The 21,514-nt window shown below is 38.8% G+C and overlaps 1 protein-coding gene across 9 annotated transcripts in view; it reads right to left on the reverse strand.

The window, feature by feature from the left end:
* Positions 1–21,514, reverse strand: part of LOC148029664 (non-structural maintenance of chromosomes element 4 homolog A-like) — a 132,899-nt gene that overhangs the window by 77,516 nt on the left and 33,869 nt on the right. For 2 of the 9 annotated variants that reach the window (XM_087685931.1, XM_087685927.1), the window contains exons 6-7: positions 16,875–16,966; positions 16,631–16,796 (exon numbers count right to left, since the gene is read on the reverse strand). In XM_087685931.1, coding sequence (XP_087542057.1) covers positions 16,631–16,796; positions 16,875–16,966 — 258 coding nt within the window. Of the gene's footprint in view, positions 1–3,652; positions 3,676–4,656; positions 4,934–8,694; positions 8,736–9,010; positions 9,335–9,560; positions 9,908–11,005; positions 11,322–13,913; positions 16,327–16,630; positions 16,797–16,874; positions 16,967–21,514 lie in introns of those variants that run through there. The other 7 variants (XM_087685932.1, XM_087685923.1, XM_087685926.1 and 4 more) reach the window with 7 other exon arrangements.

Here is a 21,514-nt window from a genome sequence, read left to right on the forward strand (position 1 = left end):
TCAAGGATGAAGGTCCCACGGATTGCTTCTAGGTATAGATCCAACTCCTTCAAGGGAGTGGCCAACAATACTCTCCACACCATGAGGTACATTGAGCATACATTTGATGGGCCGCTAATAAAGTCAACTCCACATAGTACACGTATAAAGTAGCTTGAAGATTGACACCCATCACATAAAGATTCATATCCTCCTCATTCAAATGACTAATGATGTGATCCACTCCTCTATCAAAAACCAATCTCAACAAGTCAAAAGACCAAGGATTTGTTGAGCCCTTAGTGGGGGGGTTCTATGTCAACAATCCAAAGGGAAATGTAAAGAGCATGTCATTGCTCTTGACATTTGATCCACAAGGAAGGAGAGCTTATAAAGGTGATCAAGATCAACCATGGAAGGAATCTCAGAAGCAACAAGAGCAGGTGGAGGATCTGAAATCTCAACTATGCGTCCCTATAAGGATGGTCTTTAGGTGGGACTCAACAGTGTCACAAGTCTATTGTAACTCACCCTCACAAGTAGCAAGCTAGACCAAGCATCTTAAGAAAAGCATGATCACGCTCCTTGGTAAGGGTAACACCAATGGTTTGAGATGCAACTAACATGGCTTCCAAATTTAAATGGTAGCCTTTTGTGAATCCATAGTAACAATAGCCTTGGCCATTTATTTATGAATGTCACTATAAGAATAGCCTTTTTTAAAGCCAAGTCCTCCAAAGCCTTACTTAACTAGAATGTCAAGGAATCCACCTTGTCCTACAAAGAAATATAGACTCTTGACTACATTGACTAGAGATAGGAAGTGACAATTGTCTCTAATGTAGCTTGCACATTGGAAACCATCTATGGGAGCATGGTCTAGCTATCATCATTATAAAGATGGAGGAATCTAAGGATCAAGTGCTCTTCCCATTGTGTTACAAATAGATTTGTGCAAGAGAGGAACAAAGGAAGGGAGTTAATAGAGACAGGAGGAGCAATATCCGATGCAACAAAAGGAATAAGAACAAACACAAGACACAAAGAACCCTATGTGCAATAGTGCTTCCTATGAATAAGCAACAAGGGAAAGTCATCATCATCAAAGTTATCCTATGTCACTAGATGACAAGGAACTAGAGATGGAGGTTGCGATGGAAGAGGAGCAAGAGTTGAGACCAAAACACCACTTAGAGGAGGCATAAAGGTAATGATCTACTAAAGAAATGTGCCATAAGAGACATTATTGACATGCCTCTTCTAGACTTTTGGAAGTGCTGATCCATCTAAGTGAAGAAGCATAAGGCCACTATTTTAGGGTGTTGAAGGATTCTTCATATTCAGAGTGCTTCTAAAGGAACTCAAAAGATACATTTGTCAAGGTTAAGAGAGATCCCATACACAGATACACAACTTTCTGTTCTTAGGCACAAGCACAATGGGCAAAACCCATTCTCTATTGGCAAACTTTGATTCTAAAAGCTTCAACTACTAAATCTTTACCAAAACAGAATAGTTAGGATTCATTCAACATTGATGTTGTTATATTAGCTCTGCATCAAGCTCCAAGTCATGTGATCCTAATATATTGTGGGACCTAACCCTTTAAGCCTTGTATGTCACTCCCTTCAGATCCTTGTATGACATATAGTGGGACCTAACCCCTTTGGATCCTTGTACGACCTACAAACACGTCTAGGTTCTACTTCAACAACTCATGCATACCAATATCTCCTCATCAGGAATAGTACTACTCACCTTGAGATGACATTCAGTTCCTTCTATGCCTATTAAGATCAATCACTTCACCTTTCACTTCTCTTATGAATTTGTCTCACACAGCTTCAAGGTATAAGTCAATTTCCTTTAAGGGAGTTGCCTCCCCTTCTAATGCTCCACTAAAACTAGCTTCTATTGCATGGGGCTACAACTGTTTTGATGCTACTAGGGGTTGAAATGGAATGAGGGTTGTTTCTAAGTGTACCTAAAATGGACCCAGTTCGAACTTTGAAACATCTAGTTGTAGATCTTGAAGGAATAGTCCCTTCTAAGTTCCCTCGTCTAGGTTGTGGTTGGACCATCTCTTCAATATTTACTCCATTCTAGAGACATAGTATTTTATCCATTCTCCAACCAAGTGACTTAGGTTCATGAATTCCTCTCTTATCTACTCTTCAAAGCCTTCACATTTGAACTTGGTGAGGAAAGCTTGCTTTAGTTCATCCCATATGCCAAAAGTTCTTGCTGCCTATTTTTCATACCATTGAAATGTTGTCTTTGAAAGTGGCAAAAAATATTTCCAGTGAATGTGTTGGCCACACACACTACCATGAACTCTGCTACATGAAGATCAAGGTGTTTATTGTACTCTCCCTTAAAATTTGCTAATGTGACTACATTAGTAGAATGAACATCAACATTTCAAAGACATATTTGCCATGGCTAATGTATGCAAGATGTTACCGAGTACTAAAGTGAGTTCCTCCAAAGGTACTAATAGGCCCTACATCTAAGATGCTCTTGTATATATGGTCAATGTGTACATGGCTAGTCCCTCACAAGAAGTGGATCCTTGTATGTTGAGGTAGAGATGCATTATTGCTAGTATGGTGGTGCATGCATCTGAGGAATAGAGCTAGCTAAGCTTGGACTGCATCCACTCTAATGGGTCAATAGGAGAGTGAATCTTGAGATGAGTGATACTAAAGAGAAGGCCCATCAACCATACCATTAAAAAACACCAATACAATGTGATCCTTCTTCCTCTAATGTGTTTGCCATAACCTATACTATCAACTATATCCTATGAGGTCTTGGTGAGGCCTAAGTCATCTATATCCTTCTCTTTATATATGGGCTCTAACATGTCAAACATGGGGGCTTGATGGCTAGCTGTTGCGAGCATTAAAGCCCCTATCCATTCTCCTATGCCGAAGGACTTCATGATGTTGCATATCTAGAAGTGGCTCAAAAAAAGTGGCACACTGTAACGTGTAACCTTGGGCCTATTAGTCTTACTTTGATCTACATGTATTTGGGTTCCTCGTTTCACTCTCCTTCTGCCGACAGACAAACACCCACCTGTTGTACGTGAGCTGCCTCTGCCTGATGACCGTCTGCAACACCTTACGCTCTAATACCAATTTGAAGGAATCGATTAGGCACGGAGATCGAGGCAGACAGTCATTACGTGCAGTGAGAAGGGAGAAGAGCAACACGCATTATAAGTCTAGCCATGGCACAGATGTCTATGGCATTGGGATCAAAGTAAAGAGGTGGAAGGTTGCATTCTTGTGGAGTGGGATTTTGCCTAAGTAGTATTCTAAATAGTTTTAAGGTAATTACAGGTAGTAATGAATGTAAGGTCGGGGCACAAGGAGAATTCATCTACAAAACTATCTATAGAGTCACCTAGAGGGGACCTTGGTTTGGTTCAGTCATTGGGACTTCTATAAAGAGTATCACAAGGCCGTTAAAGGATTCTTCTCCTAATAATGCATTTTTGGATACCTCTCGAGACATTCCAATACTAATGTCTTTATTGACTCATTTTCAGAGAATTGTTACCACCTAGCTTATCCACCAATCAATGAAAGGAAATAGATAGATTTTTACCTTCCTTAATCTTTGGAGAAATCTGTCACCAACATTTTCTCACCTTCTTTCTTGCACTCTTTAAATTCAACTTTCATGCCACTGCAAAGGGGGTAGAAATTGGTCCTGAAGTTCTCAAAATTCATACATCTTAAGATAAATATTATGCCATCATTATGATAGAACCAACTTCCAAGGGTTTCAATAGTATAGGTTGTGAAGAAAACATCCACTAACCTCCAATGAATTGCTAATTGAATAAACAAAATGTTTTCAATGCACCACACATCCCAAAGGGTCCTATTGTTGGGCATCCCCACAAGGAGATTCCAACTCTCTCTTTTTTTATTTTTGTTAACTTCTATTGATCACGACTCCTGAAGCTTCTTCACAATTTCCCACTTGATATTGCTTGGAAAATCTTCAATGAAAGCCAAATCTACTATTGCCAATCATTCTCCTCATTTTTGTTCAATTTTTTCCCAAGCAACTAGCTACAAAGGTACAAGTTTATTTGGCTTCAGTTGACAATGAGAATAGTCTGTCATTCAATGCTTGCATCAAGATGGCATTGTGTTTTTTCCATTGGGAATGAATCTTTTGTAGAAATTTGCTTTTGCTATGAATATTTTCAATTTCTCCTTGGTAATAGGGCTCCTATTATTTTCCATTTAGTGATGTTTCCTTCATTTTCAACCCAAGTTAATGGCAATTTTTCCCAATTGCGTACCAAAAAATGAAGCTCTCAAGAGAACACTAGTAAAAATAGAGAAAGAACTACAAGCAAATCTATGTTGTAGCACCAAGAAGTATTTTCTTAATCTTATGATGTCACCACAAAAGGAAAACAGAAACAAAGAAAATAGCTTCACACAACACTATAGAACAGTTCTCACATAGTAATATCTTCAACAAAACACATAATCTTCTTCATGTTCATGAACAACAAAGCAAAGAACAGATCCACAAGCTAATATTGAATACAAAATAATCTGATAGTATTGCAATGATTCTCTTAACTCACAGCCTCACAATCTATCATAAATACAATGTATTGATCTCAAATATGGCTATATCCCTCTCTCATAATCACTCTCTCATATGCTCTCATAAATAATACAATAGAATAATCATCCACAACCATCTCTTGGTTGTGAATCCACCCTTCATAGGGTATATCTAATCTGAAGAGTCACTAGAGCCACCTACAATGTTCTTTCACAATTGACTACTTGGCACTATCGCTTTAAATCTTCAACCTGCCTTCAATTGCTACTTTCTTTGATCAAACTAGCTAAGAAGAGATTCTATTCTCCTAAGGAAGTAAACATTCTCAAGCTACTGACCCATCCAATAGAACCTACATAGACACACATAGAAGACCATAGAGATATACAAGAGCTCACAAAAGCTATAGAAAGCAAATAGAAGAAAAGAAACCCACATAGTTAATACAAAACCCATATGAATAATCAAAAACCATAAAGTGAGTCTTAAATCATATCTAAACACATTCATCCATAATCATAAATACCATGTAGTCAGAAAGCATGACGACATGGTGATACTTGAACTTGCCAACCTATCAAAAGGCATGTCATCTAAAATTTGACATTGAGATATAGACAAAAAGTTTACCCATCCATATCTTTCTCCAAAAGCTTTTTCTCTATTTATAAATCTTAAGCTTTGATGATGAAGGGAGTGAGCCTAGAGTGGAAACACGCGAGCAAAAGCAAGAGCTATGGTGGAAGGAGAGAGAGAGAGAGAGAGAGAGAGAGAGAGAGAGAGAGAGAGAGAGAGAGAGAGAGAGAGAGAGAGAGAGAGAGAGAGAGAGAGAGAAGAGATGTAGAAACTTCAACTGTCACAATATGTAATTGGCCTTCCCTTATTCAAATGTCACTAAAAGAATAAAAAATGAAGTGACAATGATAGGGACCCACCACTTGCAATGTACGTGTGTAGGTACTATCAGTATAGTAATATATGGGCAACTAGGCATATACAGCTTTATCCCAACGCTCCCACTTAAAGGCAACTGTGTCCCTAGTGAGAAGAGAACAAGAAAAAAGTGACAAAGTATAAATGTATATAAGTACAACAAGATAAGGACAGGTGAATGTGCCCATCAAGTACCTCATGATATCCTTTACAACATCCCAATGCCATATATGGGTACACTTGGCAGATGACATCTCAATGATGTCTGCCAAGTGTAGCCATATAGCATACCACAACTCCCACTGCAAATGCTATGTCAGGACGAGTGGCTATCATGGCATACATTAAATTACCCATGGCAGATGCATAAGGAATCTTGGTCATCTCAGCCTTCTACTCATCAAACTGCGAACAATTGCCCTTACTAACCTTCACATGAGAAGATCGAGGACAATCAATAGGCTTACCTCTTGCATATGAAACCACTAAATAACTTTCTGTATATACTTATTCTATGACATATTAAGAAGCCCCTTAGAGCGATCTGCATGATATGTATCCCAAGAATATATGAGGCCTATCCATGCTAAGTTTTCAAGGCATCCAACTCATCACGAGCGCTCCCAGCAATAAGCATATTATCCACATAGAGTACCAAAATCATAAGGCTATCATTACGAGTCTTCTCCATGTATAAACACAAATACGTAGCACTATGACTATATACATGTGAATGCATAAAAGCATCAAACTTGTGGTATCATTCTCTAGGTGCTTGCTTAAGGCTAAAAAGACTCTTTCTCAACTTGCACACTAGGTGTTCCCTACCTTTTTCCTCAGAGTCCTTAGGCTATTGTATATAAATCTCATCATGCAAGTGCCCATGTAAAAAAGTTGTATTTATATCCATCAGATAAAGGTCCCAAATCTAGGGCAACCAATGCTAATACCAAGCATAGGGTCATCATTTTGACCACATTAGAAAAGACTTCATCGAAGTCAATATCATGTTCCTGCTTAAAACCCTTAGCTACCAATTCAGAATTATAAGCAGGCTTAGGATATCTAGGGATATTGTTCAACTTATATACCCACTTGCATGGCAATGCCTTCTTGCCCACTAGGCAAAGGAACCAAATCCCACGTATGGTTTGTCTATAAGGAGTCAAGCTTCAACTGCAAAGCCCTATCCCACCAATGACTATCATCTCTATGCATGGCCTCATTATAAGAGAGAGGCTCACCTGCATCTATCACCATAACATAATCCATGGAGGGCATAAAGTGCTCGAGCTAATGTTTAGCTCTAGTAGAGTGTCTCAAAATAGGCTAATCCCACATAATAAGAAGATCTTGGGCCACTGGAGCATCAACCTACTGTGGTAACTCTCTCTTGAATCATCCTGTTCATGCATTTGACAATACATTCTAAAGGGGTGTAAGGTGCATCAAACTAATGCTTAATACCATGTTCATCGCAAAAGTGCTCAAAAGCTTTCAAGACATATTGACCCCCATTATCAAACCATAGGCATTTCAATCTATACCTAGACAATTTTTCAACAAGACCAAGCCAACATTGAAAGGTAGACAATATATCTAATTTCTGCTTAATAGGGTAAGCCCAAACCTTATGTCAATCATCGATGAAGATGACAAAGTACTTCGCACCACCTAGTGACTAACAAGATATGGGACCACATACATTCGAATGAACAAGAGCCAAAGGCTCACCCATGTGCTTCATACAAAACTTCTTATGCATATAATATGTGAACCTACCATCCAAGCAATGATCACAAGACTCAAAAAACTTATAGTCTAGGGGCGAAAGATATTGCAAAGTAGTAAGCATCTTCATTCCCTTCAAAGACATGTGCCCAAGGTAGCGATGCCAAAGAGATACATGTGCAACTACATCCACAACCAAAACATGGTTACCTAACCCCCAAATACAAGGAAGGAATAAAGGATACTAGACTTAGCACCATGTGCAATAACAAGATTCCCATGGATAATCTTCGATGAGGAATCACCAAAAGAAATAACATAACCTACATCATCCAAGGTGCCAACGAATATAAGGCTCTTCATGAGAGCTAGTACATGATGTACATCATGAAGAAGAGTAAACATGGTGCCTAAACCAAAATGCGGGTAGACATCACTAATATTAACTATCTCCAATGCCAAGTCATTACCCAAACGGACAGATCCAATCATACTGCCATAGGAGTGAAATCGCTCTTTATGAAGGGTCGCATGAAAGGAAGCCCCTAAATCTATCAACCAACATTGAGTATATCCTGACAAAGCATCAGTCAACTCTAAAACATCCAAAGAATAGGCTACCAAGATAAAATCATCAAATGCATTATGTTGCACCACATTAATCTCCTCAATCTTGACACTAGACTTACTAGGCACAATTCTGCAATCATCATTTTTGTCCTGCACTTTACTCTTTCCCTTTTCCTTATGCTTATGTTTGCGCATTTTATGGCACTGTGGCCAAATATGACCTACTTTTCCACAATAATGACAAGTAAGACCAGACTTACGGCCACGGGACTTACCGTGAGACTATCCACATGTCTTAAACTAAGACTTGTTAGAGTCTCTACCATGACCATTTCCATCTTGCCAACCTCTAATAGTCAACACATGTGATGTGCGAGAAATATCCACATTCTTTCTATTTACCTATTCTATCAAGAGGACACTCTCAACATCCTGCAATTTCAATCCATCCTTAGTACACAGAGCCATACGAAAAGTGTCTCACAACTTAGGTAGAGTATCAAGTAGAAATAAAGGGCGCAAAGTATCCTTGAACTCAATCCCTTGCGAAGCTAAATGATTGATGATGGAGTGAAACTCATTCAAGTGTGCATACATAGAGATCTCTTCCATTGAAAGGTCAATACATTTGAGATACATGACTCTACTTGTCATAAAGATTCTTAATTTGTGTCCAGAGCTCATATGCAATCTAATTTTTAGTTACAATATTGTAATAAACCTACTTAGAGAGTGATAAAATGATTGTGGACTTACACAACTCATCTAGTTCATCCCAATCCTCGGCCACAATGGTTCCGAGTTTGGCACTCCCATTTTTTTATAGTCTAACCTGGAATTTTTGCACTAAGATGTGCCATATCTAGGTCTTCCAATAGCTATAGTTGGTCCCATCTAGTTTCTCAATATTGAAGATAGCACTATCATGAGAATCACCAACCATAATAAGACCAAGCAAGTGCATAGAAGGGCAAAACAATCTATTGTAATTTCCTACAAATCAGTCCCAAAACCATTGCTAAATCAAGCCGAAAATAAGACCTATTAAAACAAAATAATGAGTTGCCTACAAATTGCAGTCAAGAAACACTCAAGATAAAGTAACTACTCTCATAAATAGTGCAGAGAATTGCAATTACAGCATGTTGAAAATAGAGTAAAACAGTAAGAAATCAAAGATAAGTATGAGCTATCATTGATAAACTACAAACTGAAACTACCAAGGATATCCTACACAATGCAAGTATGTACGAACTACTGGCAGTCAGCAAACATGTGACCAATATCCAAAGCTGTCAATCTCAAAGTGTTAGAGAGAAATACATCCAATGGCATAACAATCATGCATGTAGTAGGTCTCATGAGAAACAGAAGAGACCTGTCAAAGGCACAACTAATTGAGCAATAGTAATAAAAGCTCAATACATAGCCATGTTAGGTGTATACATCACTGCCAATGATCTAACAGAGATAGGTGATGGCCCAAAGACAAATGTCAGATCAGCCCACTAGGCATCCACTGCATACATATAGCATCCAAAGAGCATAAACATGAAGTAAGTATCCCACGGTCTTAATGAAATGAGCTCAAGCTCAACTACAATCCAATGTGTAATATAGCATCCAATGTCAAGTAAACGGCTCAATACACTCCCACTAAAGCAAAAGTTGAATGCTAGATTAGCAAATAAAGCTTAAAACATCAAGTGAATAGCATCCAAACATCCAAGATATATGTAACATAGGTTGGGAGCATCAAACCCAGTAAAGATCTTCAAGCTTATAAAGGTAGCATCCAATAGCATCCAATGAAATGAATGACTAACAATATCAAAGCATCCAAGCTCCAATCTCAGCTTCAAAGCATGTCAAGAGTATAGCCAAGTATGTGGTGTCAATGGCTTATATCAATGGATCCAATAGATATTCCAAGTAGCAATAGGCATGAGCTTTACCCAAACAAATAACATTCGACCCTATTATTACAACAAGGAAATCTCTAAGAAAACTGAGACAAAAGTATGCTCAAATCAACTCAATAGCATCTCATGACATTGAGGTAGCATCCCCAAGTAATCCAATTACCATACATCTGCATGCAAGCATCCCACGAAGCATGTGTAAGCGACTAAGAAACTCTGTTTACACCTATATAACATATCTACTATATATTTCAACAAGTAATGGAGGTTGGAAGCTCTAATGTAAGTGGTCGAAGTCGAGTGTTGGAGATGATTGGAAGCTCTAATGTAAGCGACTAAGAAACTCTGTTTACACCTATATAACATATCTACTATATATTTCAACAAGTAATGGAGGTTGGAAGCTCTAATGTAAGTGGTCAAAGTCGAGTGTTGGAGATGATTGCCCAAGTACCAAAGACCATACAAGAGCTAGAATGAGGTGAAATGGGGGGCAACAAAGTGGGTAAGACAAGCAGGTGCAAATCATGTTGGTTATTCATGTTGATCTTACTACTATTATTGAGCTTAATGATGACTTAGACAAGGCTCAAGCAACCCAAGGAAGGTCTTGGAGAAGGCACAAACAAACCTTGAAGCAATAGAGCTCAATGCTCACCTCGAATGAAAGAAGCCATGGTTGCCACCACTAATTGTAAATTACTGTGGGTATTCGAATAAAAGCTGTGAAGCAATGTCAAGTTAGGCTTGAGCTCTTAAAGAAATGACTCTAATACCAATTGAAGGGAGTGAGCCCCAAGTGAAAGCATGCAAGCAGAAATAGGAGCTATTGTGGAAGGAGCAAGAGCAAGAGAGAGAGACAGACAGACAAGATGTGGAAACTCCAATAGTCACAATATATGACCAGCCTTCCCTTATTCAAATGTCACTAAAAGAATAAAAAATAAAGTGATAGTGATGGCTGCCTGCCACCTACAATGTACAAGTGTGTAGATAATGTCAATGTAGTAATACACTAGTGGCTAGACACAAGCTTTTATTCCCAATAAATGATTCATTTATGCTACAATCTCTTAACCAATCAAGTGATTTTCATGCAATCAATCCATGTATCACAAATACATTGCAATTGCTTACTCTTGTAAGTAATAGTATGTCCCTTCCAATTCAAGTCAACATCAATGAAGAATCAAGATCAAAAAAGATAGACCTAAACTATTGCCTTGAAACATGTATATGCACTGAGTTTTCCCTTCTACAAAGCACCTATCATACTATTGTTTTCCCTCACATATGTAAAAGTTAAAAATGGAATATAGATAGAAAGTATTCCAAGCAAGAGAGATTTCCATATAGTCAATCCACAAACCACAACCACACGACAATCTCTTTCTTTTGTTAGCAACAGGATGTCCTTCCTAATTCAAGTCAACATAAACACAATCACCACAAGCACCACGTTTCATAAGGAAAGGCTTCCTTAGATTCATGGTTCTTTATAATGACTTGCAATCCCTTTTTTAATAACTCAGTTATATACATCAAAGTTTCTTCTTGTCATCTTGAGTTGTCTCTATAAAAAACCTACCACAAGGTGAAGAACAATGATTAATCAATTTTGATGAACCTAGCCTTTCAAGAGACAAATCCCTATGGTGTGCATCAAAACGACAATGGACAAACTAGACTAAAAACTTTATTCTTTCATGCATTTAGTAGGTCTAATAACTTGGTTATTCACACATTCATTATTGTTCGCTCTTGCAACAAAATCAACTTACATTCTCATTGTTTACATAAGCAAAAGAAGCAAAAGTGCATCTCTTTATAACATTCGTGTGAATCGTTATTCCTAAATAATTTACCTGTGCTAGCAAAGCAACCTAATAATATCATATTATTTCCTTTGAGTCTATCACTAATTAATATTACTTAGTAACATCATCTCCCTTTGAGCACTAGCTTTGATTACAATTGCCCCAACTACTATTATGTGTAAAACGGGTTGTTTTAAGCTCATGATCAAAATTTTCTACAAATCACATCTTTAAACATGTAAAACTCATCATTCAACTCTTGAATATTGATCCACCAATAGCCTTGGACCGGTTTGTAACCCCTTTCACAAGCTATCCAAAGACATTTTTACCCCAATTGGTTGGGTAAAATGACCAAATTATCAATTAATAAAATTTTGTGATGTTTCTATCACATTAAAGGCAACTTATGTCTTAACATTTTCCTACACAAGTAGCTTGTAAGGTTATCTTCAAAAAATATCAAACCTCTATAACAATGTAGAAGCCTTCCCCTTTGTAATGGGTATTTTTCTTTGTCTACAAAGATGGTTTTGTTGTGCAATCATTATCACAACCACATCTTTCTTCACATTAACCTCTTCTTTATTCTTTTCTACAAAACCTCGTCTTCCTTTCAATTTTTGCTACCCCCCAACTTTTGCAATTCAATCTCACCTTCATGAGCACTTCTAGCTTGTGACTGATTTGACTTCTAGTATCCCTCCCATCACTTAGTTCCATCTTGCTTTGTGCCCTTAGGAAATGGGTGGAAAAGTAAGCCACACACTCCTCAATCAATGAATCTAATTCCACAATGATCTTATCAAGCTACTCAATTATTATAACCCTATTTCATGTTGGTCCTTTTTTTTGTCACCCTCAATTTGGACTTCAAAACAAAAAACTCTTCTAAACCATTCTTTGTAGTGTCCAACTATCAACATCCTTCCCCATAGTCTTTCACTTAATTATCATTCAAAAATTGAACCACCCTCAAAATACATTTTAACACACCTCAACTTATGTTGTTTTAAAGAAGAAATCTCCATACGCAAACTCAAATTGATCTAGAAGTATTAAAGTCTTCTCCACCTCCCTGACTTTTCCTTGGAGTATTCTAAACTTTGTATCATTGTTTCCCACAAATGCCTTTACCTTTTCCTTCTATTTTTACTCTTACAAAAAGATCAAAGAGAAATAGACTTTTAACAAATATATACAAGCAACATACGAGCTAAGCAATATGCCCCTTGTGTTTCTTTTCTTTGTTGCTACGTTTAATTATAGAAGTATTGGGAAAATACAAAAGAACCCATTATATCTCAAGATTTCACTAGAAAGAGTGAATTCATTTGCTCTTATTCTCCTTCAAATACTTAGCATCTTTCTTAAACATTGTATCTTATTCATTAGTACCGTCATGTTGCAATGTTCAAGTCACTGCATTCTTTTGAGTTGTCTTAAGATCTAGTCATTGTAGTGCATGATCAATGACATCACATTTAATATTGTTGCTCCAATCTCTTCCACTCTTGCAAGCCTTCCAATTCAAGCCACTTCTCATGAAAGCAAGCTATTGTAACTTCAAAATTTTTTGCTATCAATCTTTTCAATCCCCGGTCCATAGCCTTTGTTACATTATCATTCTATGTGTTGATTTTGGCAACCATAATAATTTAAAAATCCAACAAAAAAGTGACATAATGTCTTAATGCCAATGGAATAGAGGATGCATGTTGTTGATTTCCTGACTTAACTAATTTTTAGTTTCTAGATTAAAAAGAAACAAAGTTGCCAAAATGCATGCACAAACATCAAACTTAACCCAAAAAACTACTGTACAAATCCCTTGTACATTTAGTAAATCACATGAGCAAACAATCTACAAGGATATGATTATACAATCCTTTTAGCACCCAGATCTTTTTCAATCCTAAAGCCCAAGAGATGGTAATACTATGGGTTGCAAGGTTATAAACAACAAGATCTCATGAAACCATTAATGAGAGACGGTAATACTATGGGTTGCAAGGTTATAAACAACAAGATCTCATGAAACCATTAATGATGGCCAACTAAAGAACTAAAATCGGCTGCCCCAAAACTACACACACAACATACAACCAAAGAGGACAAAGAGCAATCAATCAAAGAACATATCAACTTCAAACCCTCCTCAATCTATGAATAATACTCGAATGACAAGCCTAAGAAGCAAGAGAATAGAAATTTGGGAAAAATATCATTGCTAACTCAAATAGACAACTCCTCGCCCTTTCTCTCTATAGTCATCTAGTCGCAAAGGTGATTTTTTAATATTCAAGAATGGAAAAAAACAAGCAACTATTCAATATTTTATTTTTAAAGAGTCTAATCAAATAATGTTGCAAAACTAAGCTTCGTTGGTTTTTAATTAATCCATGTAAGTGGTTTACTAAACTTTGTAATGCTTTAAAATCAAGCTTTCAAGTGCTTAGTAACACCACTAGGTCACAATACACCTAAACGCAAACGTATCTCTTAATCTCTCTTAATCCCCTTCCCAATGTACAAACATGACAACTACATATACTTCAAAATCTTAATCATTCCATGGCACATGCACTAGTACCGCATGTAGATTCTAAAGATGGAAAAATGCTCATTCTTCTCTTCAATTGTGCTCTTGCTAATCTAGAAAGATTGACGCGTACATATCCATCAAAATCTTAATCATTGCCTAGCACATGCACTAGTACCACTCATAGATTCTATAGATGGACAAATGTTCATTCTTCTCTTCCAACATTACTAAGCCTTTTACAAGTGCATCTTTTGGACATGCATGATATATGAACTTCTAATGCTCTAAAGCTACAAGGCTACTAGCTCATATAAATCTTACCAAGTGGTGGCTTCTCATCCTATACGTAAGTGTTTGTGATGAGGGAAAGAGCTGATCTTCTCACAAAGTGATTGTCATAAGAATATACCATTGTGTTCAAATATTTGACACTCGTTAAATAATTTGCCAAATGCTTTGACCGTCTCCACAATGAGGTTTTCATGGATGGTGTGTCAAAGGAAAACTCATTTTCAAGCCAATTAAATCACAACGGCCTCTTGTTTTAGTTAAAGAAATGCAACTTCTGCAATTCGTTCCCTTTCATGCTCCAATATTTGTCATTGACAACATCATACAATCTATACCGATGATTAAAGCTACAAAGGCTCAATGCAAGTCTATTGTTCATTCACTGAATTCTCTGGCTTTCTTGGAAGGCTAGCATGGGTAGTCTTCCTCAGATGAAAACTGACAAGCTAACCAGATGTCCAGGATGTACATGGCATTGTACTTTGACAGAAGATGGAGGATTGGGTGTTAAATCTCATGAGAAGCAAAATTTAGAAGGATAATAAAGAAATTGTCATTTACTTCTGCATTTTGCCTTGGGATTTGGGCATTGACAAGATCTTTCCCCAGCACATACATAGTGCACACAAAAGGAGTGATATACCTTTCCAGGACCCTTGCTCAAGAATGTCCCTAGAAGGTTAAGTGCCACAATGTCATGGAGAGCAACACCATACTGTGTTACCAACAAGACTTGTACCTGCCCCACAAGGGAGGAAAAAACAAGCAAGGCTTATGTTTCAGGGACCTTGAGTCAATACAGAAAATCAGAATCAAAGCAGACATGGTTGACTGCTTAGTGAAACCATGGCAGAGGATTATAAATGTCTGGACTCTGCAGACAGGGTTTAAGTAACAGCAGGTCTAACTCCTCTCCACAAAGCTCTCATTCAGAGTAATGCCTTGGACGATGGTTTTTACCTTCTGTAGATGGAAGGATATTCAATGATGGTCTGATGTTTGGCATTGTTCTGCACAAGATATGGACACTTGCAAACAATGTTTCTTTTTATCAAACTGGAAAACTTGGGATAACCTGAGTGGCCACTGACTCATCAGAAATGGAATTGGTTCTACTTTTCAAAAGGTTCTCCAAGTCTCACTCAGACTTAGGTAGGGCTGCCAAGGTCTCACTAAAGAAATTTACTCAATTCAATGGTCTAGTTTCCTGAAGATTACATGAAATATCTACCTGCTAATAGCAGTAATCCTTTTACATTAGGACAACGATGATCCAGGAAATATGGAAATTACCCCATATTATAGCAAAACTTTCAGTAAGTCTTACATGTTTCTGAGGAGGATAGAAACTACAGCTCATCGCAGTCATATATGCTCTCTCTACCAGGTTCTACTTTCCATTCAACACATTTGAAATGGTACTTGTTAGAGGAACACGGACGTTTCAATTTTCCAACACTGGTACTTGTCAGAGGAACACGAGTATAGCGCCTTTACACTAGGGCTCAATTTTGTAATTTGGCACTACCACTTGGATGCTTCTCTTCAGTCACTTGAGCATAAGCCAATGTATGGCATGCTCAATTCCATGGTTTGCCACTACCATCTTGTATAGATGTTTGTTTCCAATCAATTGAGAATAAGCTCATGAAATCATCATCAACCTGCCTCATATAGTAGAAACACAAAAAATTGGGCTATCCTGGCCCAGAATCCACACTACGCAACCCTCTCCAACTGAAGATTCATGCAAACCTCAAAATTTCAATCAAAGTTCTATTCTTTGTAGACCAAAAACCAAATGTCAAAAGCTAATCATTGTTAATGCATTACAAAACCGCTAAACCATTTTGCTCAACAGACCTGGCATGAAACCTTCTGGTCAGTTGCTATCATGTTTTCGCACTAACTTTGGTGCACACCAGGATCTCTCTGGCTGTTTTGAGTATGCAACAATTGAGCTAGAGTTAATTTAGGGGTCATCTTAAATGTCCTAATTCAACAGCTCATGAATGACCAATCTAGCCTATTTGTGGGCAACAATATACAGGGTTGATTTAGGGGTCATCTTAAATGTCATAATTCGACAGCTCATGAATGAAAAATGCTAGTCTAAAAATTATCTTAGGAAGAGGGTGACTAATGTACACAGGAAGAAAGGTAAAATCAGCTATAGACCCTTGGAAGGGCTCCAATGCCATTCTCTAATGTGATATTATGGTAACCTTTTCACAGATTACCTCTCCTTCGCTTATTTGACTCCAGTTTCTCCTCAGTTATCCCTTGGTCCACAAAATGCGGGCAAGTTCCTATTGCTTGATTCCTTGAATTCTTGCACACTGACTCTGCTCTGTTCTCCCGATGCGGCATAAGTTCTCTGCCTTCTCCCACCGTATCTTTCATTAGCTGCACCGTTAAAAATTTTTATCAGCAGCAACACACCATGAGAAAAACCTCAGGTTGAGTAAAAGGAAGATGATGTACCTGCCAGTCCTTGTAATCAAATCGGAAGACAAACTGACTCATGGAACCTTTCCCACGATCACGCTGTTGCTGCGAAGGAAAGTTCATTGGACCTGACATACAAGGCAAAATGGTTTTCACAAATTGAGCTCAGGGAACTTCAAAATCTTGCCATAATTTCAAGAAAGTCCAGAATCACATGCATTCAGGCAGTCAATAAATGTATTTCGTACAAACTGTTATAACAGTTTATAGTTGAACAGACAACTCCGTAACAGATTTGATTGCAGCGTACTCATGCTCTTATTTAGAAGGGGGCTTAGCCGATATGCCTGCTTAAATTCTCACCACTAGAATGCCCCTTCAGGCTGTTGGTTTCTCTTTTTTTTTTCTTACTTGAACAAGATGGCATACTGATTTCGAGTAGAGATGAACAAGGCCAACCTTAAGAGGATCCGAGTCATTGAGAAACAGAACATAGAGACTAAGCACTTGAATGGCCTAGTAGGAGCCTTATGAGTGGTGACTTTGGAATTTGAGACAGCGCCCTCTCTTTATTTTTTTCGTAAAAGACAGCGCCCTCTCTCTCTCTCTCTCTCTCTCTCTCTGTGTTTGTGTGTAGATCTACCCTACAAAATATCAGAGTCGCAGGGCTAGGAGAGCTGGACCTACCTAGACCTAGCATGAAGGTGGTAAAGCTGAGGAGACAGACCAAGCAATTAAACCCTCCCATAGCCAGCAACTTGCAAGAGCTCATGGTGTCGATCCTAGATTTGGAAGCACCAAGCATCAAGAAGCATTGGATTGGAATGGGGTTGTAGCTACCCTCCTCATTGCTCAAGGTTTTGGTGAGTTTGTTCTCCTGTACAACTAAGGCTAGCAAACACATTTTGTCACAAGTTGATCAGGACTACACCTTTTGAATGTACCTCTAGAATGCTGGCAGCCATGAAGGGTATTGTTTTTCATATGGCCAATTACTCAAGGCAGCTTGCTGCTTGGTAATTGACTGGCTAAATGCAATGGGTTAGATTCATGGTAAATATCATAGATCAATTCATGGAGGCATTGAAGCATTGTTTATGGCAATGTGAGGAGGCTTGATTGGTCTAGTGAAGGATTTACAAGATTCTTCAGCACGCAAAAGTCAAGCCTAGATTGCATCACCCAGGGTTGTGCTTCTCAATATCATTACCTAGGACTACTCCATAAGGCTGCATGATGCATGACCAAGATGCCAAAAGTTTCAGAAACGGGAAATAGAAATGTGTTTCAAAGCCATGAACCAGAGTTTCAGCCACGGCAAAACCGTTGTCAAATAAGTATTTTCACTGTTTGGCCATTAATATCAAACATAATTATATTTATGGAATGACCATTGCAAGTACTCACATGAACAACACAACCCTCTGCTGAAATTTCAAAAGAAATACCCTGGCATTCCACAATGTTAACCGAAGCTTTTGAAGTTGATTTCACCTTCCTAGTCTATGGACACACTTTCTCTATGAAAGTACCCAATCTGATAGCATGCAAAACAGCAACATTTGGAGCAATCCTCGTTGAGAGTCACTTTGCACTTGCCATTCTTCTTCTTGCACGACTCTGAGAACAACTAACGGGATGCTACTAGGGTAAAGGGTTTCTTCGACTTAAAAGGTAGAGAGAGCTCGATGGGAACCACCCATTAACTGGCTACCCCTACTAGCTGTTGGGTGTAAAGGCCCTTGCGCTACTCCCGTGGATATATTACTTTACACATGTGAACACACCCTTGCACGTGTAAGTGTACCGTACCCTAAGTATAAATACATTCTTTTATTCTTTGTGTGTAGCACATTGGTACACACCTATCTCTCAACTCTTCACTCACTCACTCACTGGTCACTCATGTTAGAGAGTCGTTTCCTGGACAGCAAAGTGCCACATCAGCAGAGCAGATGCACAGTAGAAGCCATATCAGCCGTCGCAGATGCCATGTGGCAGCAGACTGATCAGTCGGACAGCAGTTTGATCAGTCGGACCGTTTTTGCATTATTTTATGCAATCGGCTGCATTTACTGCAGCCGACCAGTTGCTGGGCACTATTTTTTCTTGGCTATTTATAGTCAGTTTGTGGCACACACTCACATATTCTGATCTGACATTTGACAGAGACGGCCTGCTAAGACTGACAGCGTGCGAGCTGATGGAGATCGAGGTTCTCAAGGCGGAGACACACGCAGATATTTTCTCTGCACCCGTGTATATTTCTGCACTCCTATACAGCATACTACACTGCAGATTTTCTGCGTTTCACTGTCTCCTCTCTCTCTCTCTTCTCTCTGTGTTCACTCTCTCTCAGTCTTTGTCGTACACTTCCGCATCGCTGCACTTTGACATGGTATCAAAGCGCTGAAGTCAAACTAACTTATTGAAGAACTTACCTCAAGAGGAGATTTCACCGCGAGACAAGGCTGCATTTTCAGCATTCGAGGGCGAGCGGAAGGGCTACGCATCAGAACAAGGCTGAAGCGAGGGTGGGCGTGCAGAAAAGGAGTCCAACTGGTGAATATGCTGCAGGTTATTGCTCTTTGAAGGGGAGGAAGGCTGTGTTTTAGGCCTTCCACTGCAGATTTTACCTTTTCATCGCCTCTGTCGGCTGAAGAAGGTTCAAGAAGTGGAGGAAATAGCCCTAACAGGCTGCATCTACACAGTCAGAGGAGGCTGATTTTGTGTTTGTGCGGGCATTACAAGTGAACATGTCTACACAGACTGATTTGGAGTTCCAGGCGATCATGGACAAGAAGGTGCATGTCCTACCAGCTCTTCCATCGGATCAAAAGCTTGATGGTGACAATTACTAAAACCAACCTTCCTTCTTGGAATGGGTAGTGATAACTTGATTTAAGAATTAATTACAGCAATAAATAAATGCACATAAAATGAAATACACACTTTACCATAACATTCTTGGACAGTAGACACCCTGTTGGCCCCAAAATTAGCGGCCCTTCTAGTATTTCTTTAGCTTTCATTCAATTGGAAGGAGTACAACTTGAAATTCTTCAATCTCCTCCTGCTAACCAATTGCTCTTGCTGTCATAAATTACCAGCAAGCCTTTTGGGTCATTTGCCCCTTGATTCACCCAAGACTTCTTTTCCAATTTGACCCTTGGCTAGCCAAATGCTGCCCAAAACAAATTTGGGATGGGCTGGTTCCTGAATTCCCTCGATAATCTTCAATTATCAGCTGCTGATTTCAGTCCCTTGAGCCTTCAATCTTTGGCATGGATCCCCAAGGTGGCTGCTAAACCCTAATTTCTGTTGTAGATTAGGGTTTACTGCAGAAATTACAAATCAGCCCACCAAAAATGGCTGAAATCTCCTCCAAATGGCTAAGAATTGCTGAGAATGGCTGAGCATAGGCTGAAGGAGATGAGAGAATGCTGTAAAGAGAGAATTCTGAGATTTGTCGCGAAGAACTGACCAAAATCTGCTGCTACCCTACTGTACCAGCCCCAAACGGATGCACTAACAACAATAGGAGCATCAAAAACTGTGATCTTCAGGAGAAAGTGCATCAGCAACAATTGCCAGCTTCCCAAGGTCAAGAATATGCAATCTTCATCACCAAAATGGTCTCCAATGGCTGGGAATTGGCCCCAGAAGCTAGCAGCAACAGTCCAACACCTTTTTCCAACAGCTCCAAAATGAAAAAACGAGATTTCCCTCTCCCTTCAGCCCTATTTAGCCTTTCCCCCACTTGCACGGGAAAGTTTTGCCAAGTGGCAGCTTTCTTAATCCATTTTCAGCAATTTCCAATCATTTAATTAATTTTCAGAATTAATTAATTCTGAAAATTAATTAAGCCCTTAATCCATGCCCAAAAAATTGACCTTGCCCATCCAAAAATTAATTGGCTAGGCCATTTGCAACCCAAAGTGGTCCCATGCATTAATTGACCCTTGGACAATCATTAATCCATTAATTAATGCCTAGTCCCTAGTGTCACCACTGACACTTAATGGCCAATTAATGGTCCTAGAGACAAACTGACAACAAAATTCACCTAGAATCTAACAAGTGTAACTTGTTACAACTTTTGTCTTTGACACCCATCTTTTTCACAGGGTCCTTCGGCCTTCAACTGTGAAAAAGTAGCTTGCACCTCACATGTACAACACATGTGCATTTTTTAATTGCACATTTGATTAATCCTTTAATCAAATGTCAATTAAACATAGGCGAAGCATCAAATTTTCACGTCCTCGTGGCAGACCACCCCCTTGAAATCCTTGCAATCGTCCTCGATTGCACTATAATTTGTCAAAGCAAACAATTTTGCACTGGAATTTTCACAAGGCATCATAGTCAACACAACATTGGCCACTACTGGCTAACTATCTCATATGCCCACCATTTGCTGAAAATTTCCAGCCAGCATAAACATAGCATAAAGCTCAACAATAGTCTAGAACTGTTGCTATAAACTCGTCGGATGCATCCCAAACTCTTGTTTCTCAACAGTGCTGACTACACAACCATAGTAAAGCATAAACCGAGCTGAAACCATGGCTGAATTGTCAATGGCATTCAATACACATGCTGCTGTCCATAGAACCAGCTGAATACAGCTGAAACTAATGATCATACACTGAATACCAGCACTCCGTAATCAA

This window comes from Lygodium microphyllum, chromosome 10 (genome assembly GCF_053477565.2).
Source record: "Lygodium microphyllum isolate KBCC chromosome 10, Lygodium_microphyllum_v1.1.10, whole genome shotgun sequence".
Lineage (NCBI taxonomy): Eukaryota > Viridiplantae > Streptophyta > Polypodiopsida > Schizaeales > Lygodiaceae > Lygodium > Lygodium microphyllum.